Here is a 27350-nt window from a genome sequence, read left to right on the forward strand (position 1 = left end):
GTTCTGACCCAGAGTTCTGGATGCAGACCCGGCAGTGCGGATACGTGCTGCCACTAGGGAGCGTGGCTTTGCAGGCTGTGCAGAATGCATAGAAACATTCCTGCCTGGTTCTCTTCCTTGAGCCCGGCATAGTGCACAGAGGCTGGCTATAAGGGATCGTACAGGGGTGGCTACGCAGAGGGAACCCACAGAGAGCCTTATAGGAAGTATGGATTCACAGCTGAGTAATGAGAACCCAGCTGTGAGCTTACCCCACCGGTGTGCCCCTAGGTCCAGCGCCGACAGATCCCAGTTCTGTGCCCCCCGGAGACCGCTGTGATGCTCCTCTCCTGGATCTCATCCAGAAAAAATGGCCACGGGGACTCTGAGGAGAGGGAGGAGGGGGCGGAGAGCTGAAAAGGGCGCGCTGGGCTGTGTAAAAACGCGCCCTTTCTGCCTCAATCCGCCCCTTCTATGACACTCCAGCGTGTCATTTTAGTCATCCGGTCTAATGTAGAGGCCTGATGCCCAGGAGGGCTCCAGAGCGGCGCGGTAGTCCGGTGGGGGGGGGGGGGGGGGCGGATATGTACCAGACCCCCCCAAAATGGTCGACTGGATAGCGGTGGGGGTAGCAGGGGTAGCGGTTTCTGTATGGGGGGCCCCTGGAGCGCTATGGAGCCGCCGCTGCTGCTGCAGAGACAGGGACGCAGAAAAGCCCTGTCTCTGCTGTGCCATCCAGTCCGCACCTTCCCCCGGCCCCAACAGGATCCCTCAGCTGGTCTGGGGTCCCTGGAAGCTGCGGAATGCTGCCTGTTCTCCGACCCTACCTGAGGCGTCTCAACCTAATGCCCCCTGCGGGGGATTAGGGAGGGTGCGTCTGTCACCGTCAGGGGGTCTTCATCCTCGCCTCAACCTCAACCCAGACCCCAAAGGGGTTGGGGAAGGAGGGGGGTCTCGACCTCGAACCAGGACCCGAGGGACTGGGGAGGGAGCGACATGGGGAATAGCCACCTCGACCTCAACCGGGTACCCCTAATGGGGGACCGAGGAGGGAGCCATGCCGGGAGTCTCGCTGGAGACCCACTTTTCTTCATCTGTATTTTCGGACGAAAAAAGGAAAAAAAAAACAGAAGAAAAAAGGTGTGCCTCCTTGCGACACTAAGCAAAAACTGGAGAAGGCTGACGCCGTCCAGGGGTGTATACTGCAGAGGAGGAGCCAAAGTTAATCTTTTTCAGATTATGCATAGTGTCGCCTCCTAGTGGACAGCAGCATAACACCCATGGTTCTGTGTCCCCCAATGAGGCGACAGAGTAAGACTGAAGTGTGAAACTGGCCTAAGATACAGCATTTTAAAATACAAATTTATGAGTATGATCACACCTTAAACGGAAGCTACCGCAATTTTTATTTTTGTATTAATAATTGCTTAAATAATCAAATATTTTTCATACAAAATTTAATTTTCTGATTTAACAATATTTTTAGCTGTTCTTTTCTGCAGCCACTGGGAGCTGTCACTTACATTTGCTGGTGCTTAGACACTTACACACACAAAATATGGCAGCCCCTGTCCGACCACATCTCCTGCTTTGTGGTGCCCTCTGGGCTGTCAGATCACAGCTGTGGGTGGAGTTCAGCACCATTTCTGTAAAAACAGCAGCATACACTTTCCCCGCTGCCGCTCAGAGCGAGCCGAGCGGTGACCAAAGCTGCCGGGATGTGAGTTATGACAGAAGATGTGGGGAACAGAGGTCCTGATGAGGCAAATGGCGGGGAGCGATGATCACAGCCAGACAACAGTAGTATAATACAAGGCCGCAGATCACCGGTCGCAGAAGTGTTCAAAGCACAGAAGCGTGATGATTTCTCTGCTATGCTCTGAACAAACTGACTCAGCTCTGCTACATGCACTATGTGGGGTGCATTATACTCTATGGTGAACTATGTGGGACCATTATACTGTATGGAAGGCAATGTGGGGCCCACTGTACCATATAGAGGACTATATGGGCAATCTAGGGGTTTAAAAGGATGTTATGGGAGTTATGCTCTACAATGACCCTGCTGAATATTTCATTTTATATTTTGTTTAGTGGGGGGTGGCAATTAAAACTTCTGCTATGGACCCCCCATGATTTCTTTGTATGCCCCTGGTGATACTTCACAGAATCGTGCATCTAATGCTCATAGAAGTAGACAGAGCTGGGTCATGCATTTTTAAGGGAGCAGTAGTGTGTAATGTGTGACCCCACTCTGTCCACTTCCGTGGGAGTAGTAATGTAGTGGATGGAGCGGGATCACACATTACATACTGTGTATCTAATCTCATACTGTGTGATGCACTCCGCTGAGCCCTATATCTACCCCTATCATGTGATACACTACACTGCATGTAATCCCAGTATGCTGGCTCTAAGCGTATCTAATCATACTCATGATACACTCCGCATATCTAACCCCAACTTGTGAGACAGTGAGCAGCACTAACTAAAAGAATCGGCACTGCCACCGATCCTCGGTAACACAGTCTACCGCCAACAAAATGGCTCTGCTCTGTGATCCTAAACTTCATCTTTTCTTATCCTTGTGCAAACACCCAGTAGGGGAAGAGAGGAGTGATGTCAAACACACACACACGTGATCAGATCCCGTCCACATTTACTGCAGTCATGTGAGCTAGCACTACACTAGGCTTTCATAGCAAATTTCAGCAGCTGCTCCCACTAGTGTTTAACCCCTTCCTGACATGAGACGTACTATCCCGTCCACGGTACCCGGGCCCGTATGACCGGGGACGGGATAGTACGTCTACCGCGATCAGCGGCGCCCACGTGGTGAGCGCCGCTGATCGCGGCCGGGTGTCAGCTGATTATCACAGCTGACACCCGGCACAATGTGTCAGGGGCGGTCACGGACCGCCCCCGACACATTAACCCCTTGCACACCGCGATCAAACGCGATCGCGGTGTACCGGGAGTTAAAGGGAAGCATCGGCAGGGAGGGGGCTCCCTCCGTGCTTCCCTGAGCCCCCCACGGCAGCGCAATGTGCAGCGCTGCTGCGGGGGACTCCTATCCTCCAGGCCCCCGAATCCAAGATGGCGACGGGGGCCTTCGGGGGCCTGGGGAAGCTGGCTTCCTCAGTGCCTGCAAAGCGCAGGCATGAGGAAGCCTTGTGCACTGCCTGTGACAGATTGCTGATCTGTCACAGTGATCTGTGATGTGACAGATCAGCGATCTGTCACAGGACAGTGATGTCCCACCTGGGACTATGTAATAAAGTAAAAAAAAATGTAAAAAAAAGTGTAAAAATAAATTAAAAAAAATCGCCAAATAAATTAGTAAAAAAAAAAAAAAATATTCCCCAATAAATTCATTTTTTTAAAATAATAAAAAAAAAAAACAATAAATGTACACATATTAGGTATCGCCGCGTCCGTAACTACCTGCCCTATAAAACTGTCCCATTAGTTAACCCCTTTAGCGAACCCCTTAAATAATAAAAATAAAAAACGAAGCAAAAAATAATGATTTATTATCATACCGCCAAACAAAAAGTGCAATAACGCGAGATCAAAAAGACGCATATAAATATCCATGGTACCGCTGAAAACGTCATCTTGTCCCGCAAAAAACAAGCCGCCACACAGCATCATCAGCAAAAAAATAAAAAAGTTATAACTCGCAGAATAAAGCGATGCAAAAATAATTATTTTTTATATAAAATAGTTTTCATTGCATAAAACCGACAAAAACATAAAAAAACGACCTAAATGAGGTATCGCTGTAACCGTACTGACCCGAAGAATAAAAGCGCTTTATCAATTTTACCGCACGCGGAATGGTGTAAACGCACCCCCCCCAAAAGAAATTCATGAAACGCTGGTTTTTGTTCATTCTGCGTCCCAAAAATCGGAATAAAAAGCGATCAAAAAATTTCACGTGCCCGAAAATGGTACCAATAAAAACGTCAACTCGTCCCGCAAAAAATAAGACCTCACATGACTCGGTGGGTCAAAATACGGAAAAATTATAGCTCTCAATATGTGGTGATGCAAAAACTATTTTTACAATAAAAAGCGTCTTTTAGCGTGCGACAGCCGCCAAACATAAAAACCGCCATAAATAGTAAATCAAACCCCCCGTTATCACCCCCTTAGTTAGGGAAAAATAATAAAATAAAAAAAATGTATTTATTTCCATTTTTCCATTAGGGTTAGGGCTAGGGGTGTGTTGGGGTAGGGTTAGGTTAGGGTTAGGGCTAGGGTTAGGGTTAGGGCTAGGGGTGTGTTGGGTTAGGGCTAGGGCTAGGGCTAGGGTTAGGGCTAGGGTTAGGGCTAGGATAAGGGCTAGGGTTAGGGCTAGGGTTAGGGCTAGGGTTAGGGGCATGTTGGGGTTCGGGTTGGAGTTAGAATTGGGGGTTTCCACTGTTTGGGCACATCAGGGGCTCTCCAAATGCAACATGGCGTCTGATCTCAATTCCAGCCAATTCTGAGTTGAAAAAGTCAAATGGTGCTCCTTCCCTTCCAAGCTCTGCTATGCGCCCAAACAGTGTTTTACCCCCTCATGTAGGGTATCAGCCTACTCAGGACAAATTGCAAAACAATTTTTGGGGTCCAATTTCTCCTGTTACCCTTAGGAAAATAAAAAATTGGGGGCAAAAATATCATTTTTGTGGAAAAAAAATGATTTTTTTATTTTCACGTCCGAGTGTTATAAACTTCTGTGAAGCACTTGGGGGTTCAAAGTGCTCACCACACATCTAGATAAGTTCCGTGGGGGGTCTAGTGTCCAAAATGGGGTCACTTGTGGGGAGTTTCAATAGTTTAGGTAAATCAGGGGCTCTCCAAACGCACATGACAACCGCAGACCATTCCATCAAAGTCTGCGTTCCAAAACGTCTCTGCTTCCCTTCCGAGCCCCGACGTGTGTCCATACAGTAGTTTTCTCCCACATATGGGGTGTCAGCGTACTCAGGACAAATTGGACAACAACTTTTGGGGTCCAATTTCTCCTGGTACCCTTGGGAAAATAAAAAAAATGGTGACTAAAAGATCATGTTTGTGGAAAAAATACGAATTTTTTATTTTCACGCCCGGGCGTTGTAAACTTCTGTGAAGCACTGGGGGGGTCAAAGTGCTCACCACACATCTAGATAAGTTCCTTGGGGGGTCTAGTTTACAAAATGGTGTCATTTGTGGGGGGTTTCCACTGTTTAGGTACATTAGGGGCTCTCCAAAGGCAACATGACACCCGCAGACCATTCCATCAAAGTCTGCATTCCAAAACGTCACTACTTCCCTTCCGAGCCCTGACGTGTGCCCATACAGTAGTTTTCTCCCACATATGGGGTAGCAGCGTACTCAGGACAAATTGGAAAACAACTTTTGGGGTCCAATTTCTCCTGGTACCCTTGGGAAAATAAAAAAATGGTGACTAAAAGATCATGTTTGTGGAAAAAATACGAATTTTTTATTTTCACGCCCGGGCGTTGTAAACTTCTGTGAAGCACTGGGGGGGTCAAAGTGCTCACCACACATCTAGATAAGTTCCTTGGGGGGTCTAGTTTACAAAATGGTGTCATTTGTGGGGGGTTTCCACTGTTTAGGTACATTAGGGGCTCTCCAAAGGCAATATCACACCCGCAGACCATTCCATCAAAGTCTGCATTCCAAAACGTCACTACTTCCCTTCCGAGCCCCGACGTGTGCCCATACAGTAGTTTTCTCCCACATATGGGGTATCAGCATACTCAGGACAAATTGGACAACAACTTTTGGGGTCCAATTTCTCCTGGTACCCTTGGGAAAATAAAAAAATGGTGACTAAAAGATCATGTTTGTGGAAAAAATACGAATTTTTTATTTTCACGCCCGGGCGTTGTAAACTTCTGTGAAGCACTGGGGGGGTCAAAGTGCTCACCACACATCTAGATAAGTTCCTTAGGGGGTCTAGTTTCCAAAATGGTGTCATTTGTGGGGGGTTCCACTGTTTTGGTACATCAGGAGTTTTCCAAACGCGACATGGTGTCCGATCTCAATTCCAGCCAAAAACGTCAAATGGCGCTGCTTCCCTTCCGAGCTCTGCCATGCCCCCAAATAGTGGTTTACCCCCACATGTGGGGTATCAGCGTACTCAGGACAAATTGCACAATAACTTTTAGGGTCCTGTTACCCTTGGAAAAATAAGAATTGAGGGTGAAAAGATCATTTTTGTGGAAAAAATATGATTTTTTAATTGTATGGCTTTATGTTATAAACTTCTGTGAAGCCCATGGGGGTTCAAAGTTCTCACCACACATCTAGATAAGTTCCTTAGGGTGTCTAGTTTCCAAAATGGTGTCATTTGTGGGGGGTTTCCACTGTTTTGGTACATCAGGGGTTTTCCAAACGCGACATGGTGTCCGATCTCAATTCCAGCCAAAAACGTCAAATGGCGCTGCTTCCCTTCCGAGCTCTGCCATGCGCCCAAATAGTGGTTTACCCCCACATGTGGGGTATCAGCGTACTCAGGACAAATTGCACAATAACTTTTAGGGTCCTGTTACCCTTGGAAAAATAAGAATTGAGGGTGAAAAGATCATTTTTGTTTAAAAAATATGATTTTTTAATTGTATGGCTTTATGTTATAAACTTCTGTGAAGCCCATGGGGGTTCAAAGTTCTCACCACACATCTAGATAAGTTCCTTAGGGGGTCTAGTTTCCAAAATGGTGTCATTTGTGGGGGGTTTCCACTGTTTTGGTACATCAGGGGTTTTCCAAACGCGACATGGTGTCCGATCTCAATTCCAGCCAAAAACGTCAAATGGCGCTGCTTCCCTTCCGAGCTCTGCCATGCGCCCAAATAGTGGTTTACCCCCACATGTGGGGTATCAGCGTACTCAGGACAAATTGCACAATAACTTTTAGGGTCCTGTTACCCTTGGGAAAATAAAAATTGGGGTGAAAAGATCATTTTTGTGGAAAAAATATGATTTTTTAATTGTACCGCTGTACGTTATAAACTTCTGTAAAGCCCTTGTGGGTTCAAAGTTCTCACCACATATCTAGATAAGTTCCTTGGGGGGTCTAGTTTCCAAAATGGGGTCACTTGTAGGGGGTTTCCACTGTTTAGGTACATCAGGGACTCTCCAAACGTGACATGGCGTCCAATCTGAATTCCAGCCAATTTTGCATTGAAAAAGTCAAACGGCGCTCCTTCCATTCTGAGCTCTGCCATGCGCCGAAACAGTCGTTCCCCCCCACATATCAGGTATCTGCGTACTCAGGACAAATTGCACAATAACTTTTGCAGTTCAATTTCTCCTGTTACCCTTGGTAAAATAAAAAAAATTGAACCTGAAGTATTTTTTTTATGAAAAAAAGTTAGATGTTCATTTTTTTTTAAATATTCAAAAAAATTCCTGTGACGCACCTAAAGGGTTAATAAACTTCTTGAATGTGGTTTTGAGCACCTTAAGGGGTGCAGTTTTTAGAATGGTGTCACTTTTGTGTATTTTCTATCATATAGACCCCTCAAAGTGGCTTCAAATGTGATGTGGTCCTAAAAATAAAATGGTGTTGTAAAAATGAGAAATCGCTGGTCAACTTTTAACCCTTATAACTTCCTAACAAAAAAAAATTTTGGTTCCAAAATTGTGCTGATGTAAAGTAAACATGTGGGAAATGTTAGTTATCAAGTTTTTTGTGTGCCTTATCTCTGTGATTTAAGGGCATAAAAATTCAAAGTTGGAAAATTGCGAAATTTTCAAAATTTTCGCCAAATTTCCGTTTTTCTCACAAATAAACGCAAGTTATTTGAATGAAATTTTACCACTAACATGAAGTACAATATGTCACGAGAAAACAATGTCAGAATCACCGGGATCCATGGAAGCGTTCGAGAGTTATGACCTCATAAAGGTACAGTGGTCAGAATTGTAAAAATTGGCCCGGTCATGAACGTGCAAACCACCCTTGGGGGTGAAGGGGTTAAGTGTGGAAAGTATCACACCTTTTTACATTTTTCATACTTTACTCCATCAAAAAAAAATATTTAAGAAATTAAAAACATCAAATACTTTCATTTTTTGAATAGTGGAATTTTTTTTTTTGTTATGGCACCTTCAAAATACACAGGTTGCTTAAAAATCTGTATTGTACTCACCTACAACTAACATCACCGTGCCCCAGTTGTCCATGTTGACCATAGCCAAAAGTGTACACATCACCATTCTCCATTAGTACCACTAAGGGCAAAAGAAAGCAATGAATATTATCTGTGAAAGTTTTGGAACTTCTGTGATGCCATGTTTTTTTGTTTTTTTTTTATAGGGTAGAAACAAGTGAGTCACAAGCTCAAAAAGTATTTTTTAGGAAATCAAACTAATTGGTGAACATATATTTCCTTATAAAACTCAAATTTTATTATAATGATTAATGTCACAAAGGAGGAAGAAAAAGACGGGGTTTTTCAATGTATCCGCACTGACCACACAAGGACAGAAATATTCTTCATAGCTTTATTGTGCCGACGCATTTCATGGCAGATCTGCCACTTCCTCAGGGCCAAAGAATTGTGACTGTTCACAACCTGTAAATGTGAGTGCACTAACCTTGTACAGTCACCCCAAAAAATCACTTATCGCCCTATGTGCGCTCTTTTTTCTTAATTTCAGATAATGATTAAAAAATACCAACCCAGTGAAAATAGGTATAAATGAAAAATACCATAAAAATACAACCTAAAAAGATACCCTACAATGGACCTAAACCTTTCTCCTGCCTAACTGTGGAGTTTGGCACTCTAATAGAACGATTTTGGCGCCCCCCACTCAACGTAGGCTTTCCCTCACTCCCCTAGTTCACGCTGACACAAAGGTGGGAAAACAATGTCCGACAGGGCAGAGGTGAAGTGAGCCTTGAAACTAAACAGGTACCCAATAGGAATAACAAAAAATAACCAAAGTTCATGACCTTCTCCTTCCACCAAAATTAAAGGGGTCTGCTCAATCACAGTAATGTATTTATAACAGGCACATAAAACAATGGTTAATGGCCTCTTGGCCCAAGATTTTACCACATATTAACAATGAGACATATATCAGACAGTTGTATCGGCAGGTCCTTTAGCTGTAACGCAATGCAACACAGGACTTTTGTGAGTTCTCATATCTGATGTCCTCTAAACTCATAAATGGGCCAACAACTACCACCAACCTAGTCCTATAATCGATGAAATGGATAAGCAAGAGATATAAATCATCCACTATGGCAGCCAGCATCCACTCGAGCATAACCTCCTGATGAACCGTACCACTTACGGGGAAACGCGTCGGGGTGCACCGGAGTCATGATAAGTCCTACCTTGGGGGAATATGTTTGGCACATGTTTTATATCTCTTGCTTATCCATTTCATCGATTATGGGACTAGGTTGGCGTTAGTTGTTGGCCCATTTATGAGTTTAGAGGACATCAGATATGAGAACTCACAAAAGTCCTGTGTTGCATTGCGTTACAGCGAAGGGACCTGCCGATACAACTGTCTGATGTATGTCTCATTAATATGTGGTAAAATCTTGGGCCAAGAGGACATTACCCATTGTTTTATGTGCCTGTTATAAATACATTACTGTGATTGAGCAGACCCCTTTAATTTTGGTGGAAGGAGAAGGTCATGAACTTTGGTTATTTTTTGTTATACCTATTGGGTACTTGTACTAGTTTCAAGGCTCACTTAACCTCTGCCCTGTCGGACATTGTTTTCCCACCTTTGTGTCAGCGTGAATTAGGGGAGTGAGGGAAAGCCTACATTGAGTGGGGGCGCCAAAATCTTTCTATTAGGGTGCCAACCTCCACAGTTAGGTAGGAGAAAGGTTTAAGTCCATTGTAGGGTATCCTTTAGGTTAGGTTGTATTTTTATGGTATTTTTCATAAATAACTATTTTCACTGGGTTGCTGTTTTTTAATCATTATAATAAAATTCGAGTTTTATAAGGAAATAGAAACAACTTCGCTCATTAAGAAAACGGTAACATTTAAAATTCGAAAGGAATTTGAATTATCATTCAAAATAAATGGAATAAAATGAATCCTCGGCATTTAATGTTTGCTCCCCTGATTTAAAACAAAAAGAAAAAAGAAAACACGGAAAACACATTTATATTTGGATACATCAGCTAAAATCTGTGTTGTCATTCTTTAGCATATTCATGATCTTGGATAAATGTATAGCATTCTTGTCAAAGAGGACTTCCAATGAAAAATGTAAAATTTTATTTTTGTATTATGCTAAACAATTGTTGACGTGGATTACCGGTATGTTGTGTTTTTTTTAATGCTCCTGTGTCTGCATATTGCCATTCAATACTTCTGACGCTAGCTGGTTATTTTATTTATTTTTTATGAATTTCCAATTATAGGGAGACTGTGTCATCAGAATATTACTGTTATGAAAAACAAAACATCACACAAAAAAAACAAGAACCGTGACCTTGCAATTTTCACACTGGCCACTGGGGCCATTTCAGTCTCATACTTTTTTCTTTCGTGAAACGTTTTCAGCAAGCTTATTATCAGCAAAGGCAGGGGGACAACGGCTCAGCTGATAACACAGAATTCACCGTTCACAAAAGGTGATGGCCAATTTCAGAATGACCTTTGCACATGCTCACTGGATGCTTTAGTACAAAAGACACAGTGTGGGTCAGTCTACCGCTGCTAATGTGCATGTGAATTTTTTGAGAGAAGAGGTAGTGTCAGGCTAGAACAGATCCATTGGGCAGTGTGGCAATTGCAGCTTTTGTAAACCAGGGTTAAACACACAAACATTACTAAAAAATTTTAAAAATCAAATACACTGAAAGGGAACCAGTCATCTGATTCATGATGCCTGAACCATGGGCAGCATGAATCAGACACTGGTTACACAATTGGAGCCATGTATGTTTTACTATGAAACACTATGGTGTTACAGTAGAAACAGATTTTCAAAAAACGGCCGGGGACTGTCACACCTAACGAGTCTGATGCCGCATCTCCCGGCCTTTGTCCAGTTGATTGGTCTGTCTTATGAGAAAACCTGTCAGTCAGTCATAGGCAGCAGGGTGTGAAGACGCTAGCCAAGGACCGCATTTGACTAGTAAGTCAAGACGATCCCCAGTCGGCTTTTCAAAACGGGTTTACTCCGAAACATCACATTGTTTCCAGTGGAACATCCAACGTCCACTGCTGCAATCGTGTCCGTGTATTAAAAGTAAAAAAAAAAAAAAAAAAAAAAAAAGGAGAGAAAAACAAAAATTCCCCCAAAACAATGTTTAAACAACACAAGTGAAGGGAAACAAAGTCACCCGATTCATGCTACCCATAGCTCAGGCAGCATGAATTGGACAAAACCTACAAGAGAAAATGAGCAAAAACCCTGCTGTAGCTAAAGAAATATAAAGCAAATAGTGCATTTAAATAACAGACTTTTTAGTAATACTGCTTTTGATCAAAAATGGCATAAGCGCCATCCCACCATGACTAGGCGACTCGGATCAGAATGGTCCTACACTGTCTAATATTAAAAACCTTGTGTGTTAAAATTGACCTTTTAGTGTGTGAATAAAGGCAGACAAAAGGACTTGGCCAAACCAGTGGAACACCAGTCTGCGTTTATGTGCTGCATGTGTACCAACTTTAGCCAAGCTCAATTTTTAGGTTTTTTCTTTGTATTATTGCATTCTGTGCAAGCTGAGGTGTGTCCTACCTTTCCTGAGCTGGAAATTGTATATTAGGCTTCCTCTGTCCACCGGTTTGGCCCAGTCCTTTTGTCTGCCCTTATTCATACACTGACGTCAATTTTACATATGGTAAGGTTTTTAATATTAGACAGTGTAGAACTGACCCGATCAGAGTTACCTTGCCAATGGTGGGATGGCTTTTATGCTATTTTTGATCAAAAACAGTATTACAAAAAACTCTTATTTAAATGTGCTTTTTATTTGCTGAGTTACAGCAGGGCTTTTGCTCATTTTTTCTCTTGTAGGTTTAGGACCAATGTGAACATGCGTTTATATACTACATGTGTACCAACTTTAGACAAGCTGAATTTTTGTGTTTTAGCATGAATCATCAGATGACAGGTTCCATTTGAATGCATATTTTGGGGAAATGTGCTTTTTTTTTCCTCTTTCACATATCACAAACGTTAGTAAAAATTAAAAAATAGCAATCCTGCAATTATCACAGTGACAACATGGCTATTCTACACACATACTTCCTGTCCTTTCATAAAATCCAAATATGTTATTAGGTTGTCATTGTAATTCTGCATCTGCTGATAATGCACCTGCTGAAAACTTTTCTTGGAGCAAAGCATCGGTGGATAATGTGAAAACGGCAATATCACATTTTATTTTATTAGTTAACCCCTTACTGCCATCGGACGGAATAGTACGTCCGATGGCAGTACCCCCGCTTTGATGTAGGCTCCGGCGGTGAGCCCACCTCAAAGCAGGGACATGTCAGCTGTTTTGAACAGCTGACATGTGCCCGCAAAAGCGGAATCACGATTTGACCACAGCTATTAACTAGTTAAATGCCGCTGTCAAACTCTGACAGCGGCATTTAACAAGCGCTTCCGGACATCCGTCCAGAAATGCGCTCACCAGTGACCTCCGTCAAGTGATTGGGAGTCATCAGTTCATCGGCATAACAACCAGAGGTCTCCTTGAGACCTCTATGGTTGTTGATGCTGGATTGCTATGGGCGCCACCCTGTGGTCGGCATTCATAGTAAAGCAGTAAGTCTGCTACATAGAGGCAATCTGAGCATCGCCTCTATGTAGGCGATTGAGTTGTGGCAGCTTCTAGCCTCCCATAGAGGCTATTGAAGCATGCCAAAAGTAAAAAAAATATAATTTTTTTTTTTCCTTCATATTTTTAAAAACGTTTAAATCATCCCCATTTCGCCCATTCAAAATAAAACAAAAATAAAATCAAACATATTTGGTATTGCCGCGTTCAGAATCACCCAATCAATAAATCGAAATGCCAGAATTACTTTTTTTGGTCGCCGCGACATTGCATTAAAATGAAATAACGGACAATCAAAAGATCGTATATGCACAAAAATGGTATCAGTATAAACATCAGCTCAGCACAAAAAAAATAGGCCTTCACCCAACCCGAGATCATGAAAAATGGAGACACTATGGGTCTCGGAAAATGGCGCAGTTTCTTTTTTAGCAAATTTTGTAATTTTTTTCACCACTGGAGAATCATAATGGTAGATCAGCCTTAACATTTAGTGAACCTAGCAAAAAAGACAAACTAAAAACAAGTGTGGGATTGCACTTTTTTTTTGCAATTTCACTGCACCTGAGCACTGTCCTATCAAAGGACTGGGGAGGGGGAAATCACTGCAGGAATCGCTACAGGCCCCCGAAAACTCCTAAAACAAAGTTGCCAAAAACAAGCTTCTGAATCAGTTTCTGAACTTCTGCAAAATTTAATCAAAGTAAGAATGCTTTAAAAAAAATAAGTGTTATTAAAAGAATGCAAAGTGAATGAACCAAGAAGAAATCTAAGCAACACACAAACATCCGGTACCTGAATGGTGGAAGCCACAGCTGACCTGGACAGCACGGAGCTCACTGTCAAAGCGAACTGTTCCAGGAGGGTAAGTAGTAATTTTGCTGGCATCTTTCTCCCCTTGCTCTCTTCCTTCATCTGTAATGGATACAAAATGAGCCCATGAGGAAAAGATAACCACATATGGCTTCTTCCACACGAGAGGCCACACACATCTAACATTCAAAATGAGCAGAAAGTTCCACATTTCAGTTAGAGTGAGAAATGGGAAGAGTTAGGACCATATGTAAACGCTCAGTCACGTGCCTAAAAGATGCTTAAACTAAATGGAAAAATATAAAAAGACAAAAACCCTACTGAAATGATATCCTGGTAATTTATGTAGGGAAATAAACCCGAGATAACAAACCATGCTGACACATCACATTTGTTTTTGCATTGTTAGTCATTGTTACAAAGCATCTCAACAATACCATTGGCTAATTATATCACAGATCTGTGTAGTGCTCTGTTCCATGGTTAGAGAATACTTTACTCCTACAGCATATCGGTCAGTGTGCCAAGGGCCCACCAGCGACAATAATTCTGGGGCCCAGCGGTTCAGCTGAATGAAATATCATCTGACACTTGGTCACAAATTTACCTATGCATCCTCATAATAAACCAAGTAGTTTGTCTTTTTTTGTGGCAGAAGCATAAAACTACTCCATCATTGAGACCCTGTGTCGTTGCCTCTCTCAGCAACATCCCACCGCCACGCTTCATGGACCTTCAGCCTGGTCAGAAAAGGGTCTACTCCCAGCAGTAAGGAGGAGTGCTGCAGTGGGCACAGTGAGATCAGGAGGCAAGGCCTATCAAAGGAGAAAGAGGTCCCCATTCCAAGACACAGGTGGCAAGGCGAGTGTAAATAGCTGATCCCATCAGCGCACTCCTCTAAATCGGTTTGGTGGAGTGGGTCCTTTTTATACCAACTCCACCAAAATGGACACAGACTCCGAATGACACCACAGCCCTGGTAGAGAGTGAGTACATCCACATCAGCACACCTCTAATCAGCTGTCATATGCCTTTAACAGCCACTGGTGGAACGGTGCTCCATCCACGGCTTTTAACTAGTAAAAATCCTGCTGTCAATCTCTGACAGCAGGGTTTAACATGTGCCAGCCAGAATAGTGTCACAAATCCCAACCATCGGCACCCAGTCATGTGATCGCGGGGCACAAATGGGTTGTCATGACAGCCAGGAGTCTGCAGAAAACTCCATGCCCCATTGTGAATGAATCACTTGTGACCAGCGTTCATAGGAGATTGTCATTTTTGCAATACATAGTACTGCTGAAAACCTGCAATGTATATCTCCTCAGAGGACTAATAAATTAAAGCTTTTGAAAATATGAAGAAAAAAAAACCCACAGTTCAAATTACCACCCTTTTCCCCACTGGAAAAAAAGCAAACAAAAAAAAACACATTTGGTATCACCGCATTCAGTAATGTCCGATCAAAATATGAAGTAAATTAATCAGATGGATGAAAGGCGAGAAAAAAATTGAAACGTCAAACTTAGGTATTTTTTTTGTCTGTTATAACCTTCCAATAAAATGCAGCAAGAAGTGATCAAAACATTGTAATGTACCCCAAAATGTTATCAATAAAAACAGAAACTCAGACCACAAAAACTAAGCCCTAACAAAGCCTTGGAAAATCGTGAGGGAAAAAAAAAAAAAAATTGCAGATTTCTCTCTGACCTCTTAAGTAAAAATATATACATGTATGGTATCTGCATACTAGTACTGACCTGGGGAAACACAATGCCAGGTCAGATTTACTATATAGTGTACACGGTAAGTTAAAAAAACAAAATAAACAATAAAAAAAAAAAAAAAAAAAAAAAGTTTTGGAATTAGACCTTTTTTTGCAAATTCACAGCAGTTGGAATTTTTTTCCCCGGCTTCTAGTTCACTGTATGGTAAAATCAATGGTGTCATTCAAAAGTACAAGTTGTCCCACAAGACACAAGCCCTGATACCGCTATATTGATGGAAAAATAGAAAAGTTGACTCCTGAAAGAAGGGGAGGGAAAAAAAAAAAAAAAGAAGGGAAAACGGCCATGGTGTGAAAAGGTTAATAGTAGTGCCATAAGCAATCCCAAGAGTACCACAAGTGACCTGCTGTGGTGCCATGCCGGCTACCTATAAACCAACATCCCACCAAGGACAACATCTGCAATGAGTTTGTATGTTCGCCCTGTGTTTGCGTGGGTTTCCTCCGGGTACTCCAGTTTCCTCCCACACTCCAAAGACATACTGATAGGGAATTTAGATTGTGAGCCCCATCGGGGACAGTGATAATGTGTGCAAACCGTAAAGCGCTGTGGAATATGTTAGCGCTATATAAAAATAAAGATTATTATTATTATTAACCAACAGGACCACAGGAGCATCAACTCTGCACCGGTAGAGGGGGGTTAGGCAAGGGTAGGGGATTTTTTTGTGTGCTTTAATTTTTTTTCTCTTTACAATAGCAGTATTTTTTGTTCAGTTTAATAAGCAATTTTTAGCTGTATTTCTATCTCACCTGCACTGTAATTATTATTATTATTATTGTAATAATAAATACTGGGGGCTGATTTACTAAAATAGCCTAAATTATAAAGCTTAAATCAGCCAGATGTATCAGAGGCCGCGCTGCTGGACTAGACGACGTATCAGAGGCCGCGCTGCTGGACTAGACGACGTATCAGAGGCCGCGCTGCTGGACTAGACGACGTATCAGAGGCTGCGCTGCTGGACTAGACGACGTATCAGAGGCCGCGCTGCTGGACTAGACGACGTATCAGAGGCCGCGCTGCTGGACTAGACGACGTATCAGAGGCCGCGCTGCTGGACTAGACGACGTATCAGAGGCCGCGCTGCTGGACTAGACGACGTATCAGAGGCCGCGCTGCTGGACTAGACGACGTATCAGAGGCCGCGCTGCTGGACTAGACGACGTATCAGAGGCCGCGCTGCTGGACTAGACGACGTATCAGAGGCCGCGCTGCTGGACTAGACGACGTATCAGAGGCCGCGCTGCTGGACTAGACGACGTATCAGAGGCCGCGCTGCTGGACTAGACGACGTATCAGAGGCCGCGCTGCTGGACTAGACGACGTATCAGAGGCCGCGCTGCTGGACTAGACGACGTATCACAGGCCGCGCTGCTGGACTAGACGACGTATCACAGGCCGCGCTGCTGGACTAGACGACGTATCACAGGCCGCGCTGCTGGACTAGACGACGTATCACAGGCCGCGCTGCTGGACTAGACGACGTATCACAGGCCGCGCTGCTGGACTAGACGACGTATCACAGGCCGCGCTGCTGGACTAGACGACGTATCACAGGCCGCGCTGCTGGACTAGACGACGTATCACAGGCCGCGCTGCTGGACTAGACGACGTATCACAGGCCGCGCTGCTGGACTAGACGACGTATCACAGGCCGCGCTGCTGGACTAGACGACGTATCACAGGCCGCGCTGCTGGACTAGACGACGTATCACAGGCCGCGCTGCTGGACTAGACGACGTATCACAGGCCGCGCTGCTGGACTAGACGACGTATCACAGGCCGCGCTGCTGGACTAGACGACGTATCACAGGCCGCGCTGCTGGACTAGACGACGTATCACAGGCCGCGCTGCTGGACTAGACGACGTATCACAGGCCGCGCTGCTGGACTAGACGACGTATCACAGGCCGCGCTGCTGGACTAGACGACGTATCACAGGCCGCGCTGCTGGACTAGACGACGTATCACAGGCCGCGCTGCTGGACTAGACGACGTATCACAGGCCGCGCTGCTGGACTAGACGACGTATCACAGGCCGCGCTGCTGGACTAGACGACGTATCAGAGTCCGTGCTGCTAGACTACACAGTCTAAAGATGCACCAGATTTGGCGGCCTACTCCTGGTGAGAGATTCCGTTTGGATTCACCACTTCTATGCCACCTTCATATACTCCTGTCATTATATACAAACCCTGTATAATATGATTGAGCATTTGTAGCACCTCTCAGGCTGGCTGCCCACGATATGGAACTAGCAGATCTTTGGATGCTGCATATGTTCACTGTGTCCAAAGCGCTGCCTTCTATTGAATGCACGTAAATCTGTATGTGCTCACTGAACCGTGCGGATTTATGGCATTCAATACATTTGATGATCCCCTGGGTCTGGATGGTGGTAGTAAGCACAGTCTGCAGAGTATTCGCTGGCACTGGATAGTGATAGTGAGCACGGACTGCATGCTATTCCCCTGGGCTTGGATGGTGGTAGGGAGCACGGACTGCATGGTATTCGCTGGCCCTGGATACAGATAGTGAGCATGGACTGCACACTATTCCCCGGGCCTGGATACTTGTAATTAGCACGGACTGTACACTTTTCCATGGGCCTGGATACTGGTAGTGAGCACGGACTGCACAGTATTTCCCTGGGCTTGGATGGTGGTAGTGAGCACGGTCTGCACGGTATGCCCTAGATACTGGTAGTGAGCACAGACTGCACGCTCTTCGCCTGGATACTGGTAGTGAGCACGGACTGCACAGTATTTCCCTGGGCTTGGATGGTGGTAGTGAGCACGGTCTGCCCTAGATACTGGTAGTGAGCACAGACTGCACGCTCTTCGCCTGGATACTGGTAGTGAGCACGGACTGCTCGCTATTCCCCTGGGCTTGGATGGTGGTAGTGAGCACGGTCTGCCCTGGATACTGGTAGTGAGCACAGACTGCACTCTATTCCCCTGGGCCTGGATACTGGTAATTAGCACAGACTGTACACTTTTTCCCTGGGCCTGGATACTGGTAGTGAGCATGGACTGCACGGTATTCGCTGGCCCTGGATACTGATAGTGAGCGTGGACTGCACTATTCCCCTGGGCCTGGATACTGGTAATTAGCACGGACTGTATACTTTTTCCCTGGGCCTGGATAGTGAGCACGGACTGCATGGTATTCCCCTGGGCTTGGATGGTGGTAATAAGCACGGTCTGCATGGTATGCCCTGGCTACTGGTAGAGAGCACGGACTGCACGCTATTCCCTGGCCCTGGATATTGGTAGTGAGCACGGACTGTATGCTATTCCCTGGCCCTGGATACTGGTAGTGAGCACGGACTGTACGCTATTCCCTGTCCCTGGATTCTGGTAGTGAGCACGGACTGTATGCTATTCCCTGTCCCTGGATTCTGGTAGTGAGCACGGACTGTATGCTATTTCCCCGGGCTTGGATACTGGGAGAGTTAGCAATGATTCCTTCTCTATCAGAACAGAGAATGACAGCTTGAGAAAAATGACTTTATGTTGTTGCTATGGCAATAGTAGGTATTCACTCTCCTTAGTACAAGACCCCACTAGAAAATCTCATCTAGCGTCTGTCCTTACCCACAAATCATGCTTCCTAACCTTGAAAAAATAATTCATAGCATTGTAGTAAAGTCCAATATAAGTCAGATGTAAATGAATCTCTGTTGTATCAGCTATAACCCAGCATACCTCTATTACAGATATGGGAGGATTGGTGTGTGGAGAACAAATGGCCGATAGTAAATGACTCAGGTGAGCTACATGCATAAAAGGGAACTGCTTTCTTATGCTCCAGGGTAAGGAAGAACAAGGTGTTGTCACACCTGCAGCAGACACTTGTAACACACTCTATGCTTTTGCTGTACTACACCATATAACATTCTCTTTGCCATAGATCTTTATCATACTTGCTCCTTGCCCCACAGCAGGTACGATACAAAGACGAAAGAGCAAGACATACTCCACCACTGAATTAATCTGATATTCTGAAAGGAGTCCGGACACATCTGTTCTAGTAAATGCCTACCCTTGAGAAAGCTCCCGGTTTGAGCGCGAAATGAGCGTCGGGGGTTGCCCTTTGGTCGTGGGTACCCATGCACCATTCAGTAAGCTGCCCGGGTTACATTTATGTGCCTTACATGACCTCATTGGTATTATCTATGGGCATAGCTTAACGCCATTGCCGGCACTCATATTTTATCTTGGCATATCTGCCCCTATATACTGTTTATTAGCCTATTATGACCTTACCATTAAGTGATATGGGCACACAGGTTTGCCATTTTTGACATTCATGCACCTTGTGTGCTGTTTTGGCTCTGGTTGTATTGGTGCACCTGGTCCTTTTATTTCCCCTCCCCAGTCCATCCTGTCTGTGTGTCTTTTTTCACTGCAACTTTGCTATTTATATAAAAATCATCTGTGCATTTGATAATAAAAATTTTAATTTTTTACACACTATCTGAATCCATTACTCCTATTTTTTCTCCTTGCTTTAAATGCCTACCTTGCCGGTATAAATAATTTGGAATACCTTTCTTGTGTGTTGTTTTTTCCTCTGTTCTTTCTCTTAGATATGTATGAATAATATTGACAACTGGGTGTTATCATCCTTTAGTTAGAGGGACACATCCACCCACACTGTTTTTACCCTCCATTCACATTTGATACCCATCGATCGGACGATTATTCAGTCGACAGCTCTCTTCCCTGAATCCCCTCCTACAGAGGGACGCTCAAGCTCAGCCAAGCGCTCCTGTGCCGTCTATGAGAAAGCCACTGCCAGGCTCCTCCGGCAGCAGCATAGCTCCTGGAGGATAACTAGGCCAGCCGTTGGAAACCGAATGTGCCAAACCATTATCACCCCCAAAATCATCTGTTGGGGAAGAGTCGGGCGCTCATATACGTTAGATTGTCAGTCATTTCTGAAAATATTGGATTATTGGGCCAACTTTCGTCAAATGTGTATGGAGATTTATAATGTCTGATCAGCGCTAACCGAATGAAATGGAGTAACCACAAGTGTATACTATAGGATACATGGCTTTTGTTCGTGGCACAACCTCTAAGACTATTAGACAGCGCTATTTTAACTACATTTTATGAGATCATTATAGCATCACATCATTAATGTAAAGGTTATACAAAAATGGTACCACAACCAATATTCGAGAGACCCAAAAGTGCTCATCTTCATACGTCTAACCAGCCAGGAAGCTTCTGACGGGAAAGGAAAACATAGATATGAACAGACGACTTTAGGAGGAGGGACGCGCATCATATCTGCTGTAAATAATACGACCTGAGAAGATCCAAGTAAGCCATTGGTGAGACATTCACCCCAGTGGAAAGATCAAGGTGCAAGAACAAATGAGTGAGCTCAAGAAAGGACTGGGGTTTTCCATTTTCCTCTCCAGTGCGAAAGGAAGACTAAATACCTTTTTTCTTGTCCCGCTTATGCTTTAGTTGTGCTGGTAGAGCTCTTAGTCTGGCTAGAGCCTGCTCTCGGTGGTTCAAAAAATTAGGAAATACAGGGCCTACAGGAAATACAAAGGGGCCTGAGGAGATACATTTGGCACATGCATGGGAAAATGAACAAAACGGAAACAAATGAACGAAGAAAAAAAAAAAAGGAAACAATGACAGTAAAATACTCCATGAAATAATGCACTATATTAACAGCTACAAAATCATTACTGTGACTACATAAGCGCTTATCCTATGAAATTCAGACCATTCAATATTGTGCATCCCAGCTTTAAAACTAGTTTTTTCTTATTTATTTTATTTTGTGTGTCCAGAGCACAGAAAGTTATCAAGCTTCATTAGCCAATTCATCTATAATCAAAGTGCTTCCCAAATCCCTAGCTTTCCGCAGGCTTTACTTATTCTCATGCAACATCCACACTCCCTCTCTATGTATTGGCGTATGGATCGTGTCTGCCGCAGCGTGCCTGCTGTTTCCTGCCAAGAGGACAGCACAGCAGCATGGTCCCGAGCAAAGTACCGCTGCGATGACTTGTTGCAGTTTTGATGTTTTTTTTTTTTGTTTTGTGACAATTTTCTAAAAACACTGCAGCTCTACCATGATCACAGTAAAAATGCTAAAACAAAAGCAGTGTGTGAACGCAGATAAATGTGTTCTCCTAAATTCTGACATCACACTACTATCTAGAGAAGCCAGCAAAATTTCAAGAAAGGCGAGTATCTTTGGTTTATCCAGCACTCCTCGCTCACTGCTGTGCCAGAATCTCTTAATCAAAATGCAAGGCACTGGGACCGGAGCGTGCGGCTACATGTATTTCTATACACTCGCATGCTCCGGTCCCAGTGCCGCAAGTCTCAAGTGAGTATGAGCCCTTAAAGTGAGTGCTTTCAAGAGAAGTTGCCCCCTCTGCACACAGAATTACAAAGACACCAAGGTCCCAATTCATTAAAGGGGTTGTTCACTACTCAGACGCCCCTTTCAGAGTCACGATATCTCCCCCACGTAAAATACCAGCTATACTCCCCTCCGGGACTGGTGTCATTCCAGCAATGTCCGCTCCTGATCTCTCAGAACTTGCATGACATTGTCACGTGAGCCCTGCAGCCAGTCAGCGGCCTCTTCAATCTCTCTACCGTTGGACGTCACCGGAGGAAGTCCGAGCAGCAGCTCTCACCTTTTCCAGGTGTCAGTTTTGTCTAAAGGAAGAGAGTGAAGTGGCCGCTAATTGGCTGTAGGGCTTAAGTGACAATATCATGCAAGTCCTGAGAGTGCACGCCAGTCTTAATAAATGGGACTGCTGCAGTAAGATGCACTCAATTAATAAGCATGTCATTTAATGAATTAGGCACATTTTACAAGTGACGGCAGAACTTTACTTCCATGAATTTGACGGTCCAGCTTAGCCAGTCCCCGTCCCTGCTCTGCCCATATTGGCGAACGCACCATAGGTCGCAAACACATTCAGACAACTTCCAAGTTGCACAAAAATTCTTCTACACATGAAAAGTCAACATGGAGTAAACACCTTCATGATTCAGAACCCAAACACAGATGTGACAACAATAAGAAAGCCTGGAGAAAGCTAGTGGTTTGATAGCCACTGTGCAATGGACTTTATTAGGTGATTTGACTTTTTTTCCCCTCTTTATACGGTATATGTTTTCTTCTTTTATTTCAATGCAATTTTTTTTAGCCAAAAACTATACGCATTTAAGCTTTTTCGTAATAAAAAAAATGAAAAGCAAGAATATAACGCAAAAGGACATGATAGCAACTGATACAAGATGTATTACCAATCTCAATATAAATAAACCGTATATACTCGAGTATAATAAGCCAAATTTTTCAGCACATTTTTAATGCTGAAAAAGCCCCCTTCGGCTTATACTCGAGTGAGGGTCCCACCAGATGGAGTGAGAGCGGCAGCGGCGGAGCCACAGGAAGCAGGAGCCGGCTGCTACGGCTAAAGCCTGTGCTCACTGCTAAAGAGGAATGAATATTCATAGCTCTTTAATAGCGTGCACAGCAGTTGCAGCCGCCAGCTTCCTGCAGCTGGGCAATCATGTGTGCCCGCTACTTAAGAGAAACTAATATTCACTTCTTTCTACTCCCATGGGTGTGGAAGGCAGTGAATATTCGTTCCCTTAAGTAGTAGTCACTCGTGATCGCCTGGCCGCAGCAGGAAGACGGCGGCAGCTGCTACTAAATAGCAATGAATACTCACTGCTATCCACGCACATAGTCCCGGCGTGGAGAGCAGCGAGTATTCCGGCAGCTGTCCTCTGCTTGTAAGCAGCTCATGTTGTCACTGCCATGCTCTACTTGCAAGCATAAATCAGCTGCTGGCATAGGAACAAGATGATGCTAGGGAGCGCAGGAAGGCAAGCAGGATGGTTTAGTACTTTGTTTTTCTGATGGAGGCCATGCATACCAGGATAGGGATGAGGAGGCCACGCATACCAGGATAGGGATGAGGGGGCCACGCATACCAGGATAGGGATGAGGGGGGCCACGCATACCAGGATAGGGATGAGGGGGCCACGCATACCAGGATAGGGATGAGGGGGCCACGCATACCAGGATAGGGATGAGGGGGCCACGCATACCAGGATAGGGATGAGGGGGCCACGCATACCAGAATAGGGATGAGGGGGCCACGCATACCAGAATAGGGATGAGGGGGCCACGCATACCAGGATAGGGATGAGGGGGCCACGCATACCAGGATAGGGATGAGGGGGCCACGCATACCAGGATAGGGATGAGGGGGCCACGCATACCAGGATAGGGATGAGGAGACCGTGCCTACCAGGATAGGGGTGAGGAGACCACGCCTACCAGGATAGGGGTGAGGAGACCACGCATACCAAGATAGGGATAAGGAGACCACACATACCAGGATAGGGATGAGGAGACCACACATACCAGGATAGGGATGAGGGGGCCACACATACCAGGATAGGGATGAGGGGGCCACACATACCAAGACAGGGATGAGGGGGCCACACATACCAAGATAGGGATGAGGGGGCCACGCATACTAGGATAGGGATGAGGGGGCCACGCATACCAGGATAGGGATGAGGGGATAATGTATATCAGGTTTATACTCTTGTCAATAAGATTTTCCAGTTTTTTTATGGTAAAATTAGGTGCCTCGGCTTATACTCGAGTATATACGGCATATGGAATTTATACACAATTGATCACTAAAAAATGCAGGGCAGAGAGTACACATTGCACTAAGGAGTTACCAAAATCTTGCAGTATCTAATTAAAAAAGAAAACAAGTATATATAATAGGAGGAAGAAGCACCACAATGAATGATGGAGGACATAGAGCAGATAAATATGATATGGCAGGGGAGAGAGAAAAATGAGAAAGCTATAGATGCCCAGTCCAGAAGCACATCAATTACAGAAAGAGTCTGTATGTATGCACCAAAATATACAGTTGTGGCCAAAAGTATTGACACCCCTGCAATTTTGTCAGATAATACTCAGTTTCTTCCTGAAAACGATTGCAAACACATTCTTTGGTATTATCTTCATTTAATTTGTCTTAGATGAAAAAACACAAAAGAGAATGAAGCAAAAAGCAAAACATTGATCATTTCACACAAAACTCCAAAAGTGGGCCAGACAAACGTATTGGCACCCTCAGCCTAATACTTGGTTGCAAAAGCTTCAGCAAAAAAAACTGCGACCAACCGCTTCCGGTAACCATCAATGAGTTTCTTACAATGCTCTGCTGGAATTTTAGACCATTCTTCTTTGGCAAACTGCTCCAGGTCCCTGATATTTGAATTTTGCCTTCTCCAAACTGCCATTTTTAGATCTCTCCACAGGTGTTCTATGGGATTCAGGTCTGGACTCATTGCTGGCCACCTTAGAAGTCTCCAGTGCTTTCTCGCAAACCATTTTCTAGTGCTTTTTGAAGTGTGTTTTGGGTCATTGTCCTGCTGGAAGACCTATGACCTCTGAGGGAGACCCAGATTTCTCACACTGGGCCCTACATTATGCTGCAATATTTGTTGGTAGTCTTCAGACTTCATAATGCCATGCACACGGTCAAGCAGTCCAGTGCCAGAGGCAGCAAAGCAACCCCAAATCATCAGGGAACCTCCGCCATGTTTGACTGTAGGGACCGTGTTCTTTTCTTTGAATGCCTCTTTTTTCTCCTGTAAACTCTATGTTGATGCCTTTGCCCAAAAAGCTCTACTTTTGTCTCATCTCACCAGAGAACATTCTTTCAAAACATTTTTGGCAAACTCCAGCCTGGCTTTTTTATGTCTCGGGGTAAGAAGTGGGGTCTTCCTGGGTCTCCTACCATACAGTCCCTTTTTTCATTCAGACGCCGACGGATAGTACGGGTTGACACTGTTGTACCCTCGGACTGCAGGGCAGCTTGAACTTGTTTGGATGTTAGTCGAGGTTCTTTATCCAACATCCGCACAATCTTGCGTTGAAATCTCTTGTCAATTTTTCTTTTCCGTCCACATCTAGGGAGGTTAGCCACAGTGCCATGGGCTGTAAACTTCTTGATAACACTGCGCACGGTAGACACAGGAACATTCAGGTCTTTGGAGATGGACTTGTAGCCTTGAGATTGCTCATGCTTCCTCACAATTTGGTTTCTCAAGTCCTCAGACAGATCTTTGGTCTTCTTTCTTTTCTCCATGCTCAATGTGGTACACACAAGGACACAGGACAGCGGTTGAGTCAACTTTAATCCATGTCAACTGGCTGCAAGTGTGATTTAGTTATTGCCAACACCTGTTAGGTGCCACAGGTAAGTTACAGGTGCAGTTAATTACACAAATTAGAGAAGCATCACATGATTTTTCGAACAGTGCCAATACTTTTGTCCACCCTCTTTTTTATGTTTGGTGTGGAATTATATCCAATTTGGCTTTAGGACAATTCTTTTTGTGTTTTTTCATTTAAGACAAATTAAATGAAGATAATAATACCAAAGAATTTGTTTGCGCAATCATTTTCAGGAAGAAACTGTATTATCTGACAAAATTGCAGGGGTGTCAATACTTTTGGCCACAACTGTAGGTCCACTATGGTTAATGCCACAGCTACGGTTTAGAGAATAAAAAAAAAAAAAAGACATGAATAAGGTCCCTCCACCAGAACCTGTCCTATGTATTGCGGTGTAGGACATTGTATTTTTTTTTCCATGCTAACTTTTCAGTGAACTTTTCTTTAGCATTTACTGTACGGCTCTATTACGGACCCATATTATGGAGGCCCAATTGCATCTTGAGGCCGGTTTCACACATCCGACTTTCACCGACCAAGTACAAACCGTCATGTCCAGACTGGCAGGAAGTCCACTGACCCAAACTCAACAGCCTGAAAAGCATAGAACTCAGGCTAAGGCCACGTTCACACTATCAGTATGTGGTCACTATTTTACATCGGTATATGGCAAGCCAAATTCTGGAGTGGAGCAATCAGAGGAAAAGTACAATAGAAACATGTCACCACTTCTGTATTATTCAACGACTCCTGGTTTTGGCTTACAAATACTGATGTGAAATACTGAATGTATAAATGTGGCCTTAGGAAACACCACTGACCTGCCTCATAAGAGGCGTAATTGACAGGCACCTTGCAGCCTCCCATTTGTAATCAGACCGGAGCTTTCCATACCTTTGTCTCAGGTAATTTCTAAATGGACACTTCCAAGAATTAATATTTACCAATAAAACTAACTCAGTCCATACATCCTGCTTGTCAAAAGACACTGACTGGCACAGCTTTATCATTGGGCTGTTAATGTCAGCTAGATTCAGTATATATCTCATGATCTCAGCTTTATGAGCTCAAATATTACTGGGTTAACCCTTTAAACTGGAATACTTATTACATGTTATAAAGTACATTTTTGGTATAAAAGGTTAGATCCTTACACAATCTGTAACTTGAATTCTGGTATCTGAGCACTCGGTCGCACCATAGACTGTATATTAATCACAAACCTTTGAGTCATTAAAAAAAAAAAAAAAAAAAAAAAAAAAAAAAAAAAAAATGTAGAGAGAAATGCAGCAACTACTAAAAAAGTTCATCCACGTACATCCTCTAATGCATGTTATTCATGTCCGTTACATCCTAGTCATTTACCAAACTCAATCAAGAGATATTAAGAAATTGGAATGGAAAATATAGATCCTACTATAAAAGCAACTTATCCCATGTTAACGGTCACAAGTCTGGTTTATCCTACCACTCTAGAAATTCATTCTCACTATACACACGTCTATAGAGCCCTGTTCTCACAAAGAGATCAAGATTGTATTGGCGTTTTCAGCAGCATTCATATGGCTGGTAGACCCGCGGTCCATCCACCTCACACTAGTGTATTGGAGTGGACACCCTAGTAGTGATACACTGCATAGAAACGAAAAGTAAAGAGTCACAGTGGTGGGGCTGCATGCCTAAAGAGTCAGGGAGGAATGTTAATAACATTTAATATT

General features: G+C 44.1%; 1 protein-coding gene across 13 annotated transcripts in view; it reads right to left on the reverse strand.

Annotated features, from left to right (window-relative positions):
* The window catches only part of MYCBP2 (MYC binding protein 2), a 439899-nt gene that overhangs the window by 265565 nt on the left and 146984 nt on the right, over nucleotides 1–27350 (reverse strand). For 10 of the 13 annotated variants that reach the window (XM_073580420.1, XM_073580409.1, XM_073580411.1 and 7 more), the window contains exons 19-21: nucleotides 20813–20911; nucleotides 13550–13669; nucleotides 8124–8205 (exon numbers count right to left, since the gene is read on the reverse strand). In XM_073580420.1, coding sequence (XP_073436521.1) covers nucleotides 8124–8205; nucleotides 13550–13669; nucleotides 20813–20911 — 301 coding nt within the window. The remainder of the gene's footprint in view (nucleotides 1–8123; nucleotides 8206–13549; nucleotides 13670–20812; nucleotides 20912–27350) is intronic. The other 3 variants (XM_073580415.1, XM_073580414.1, XM_073580413.1) reach the window with 1 other exon arrangement.

Source organism: Dendrobates tinctorius, unplaced genomic scaffold, assembly GCF_039654945.1.
Source record: "Dendrobates tinctorius isolate UK_male_01 unplaced genomic scaffold, ASM3965494v1 ptg000064l, whole genome shotgun sequence".
In the NCBI taxonomy this organism is placed as follows: Eukaryota; Metazoa; Chordata; class Amphibia; order Anura; family Dendrobatidae; genus Dendrobates; species Dendrobates tinctorius.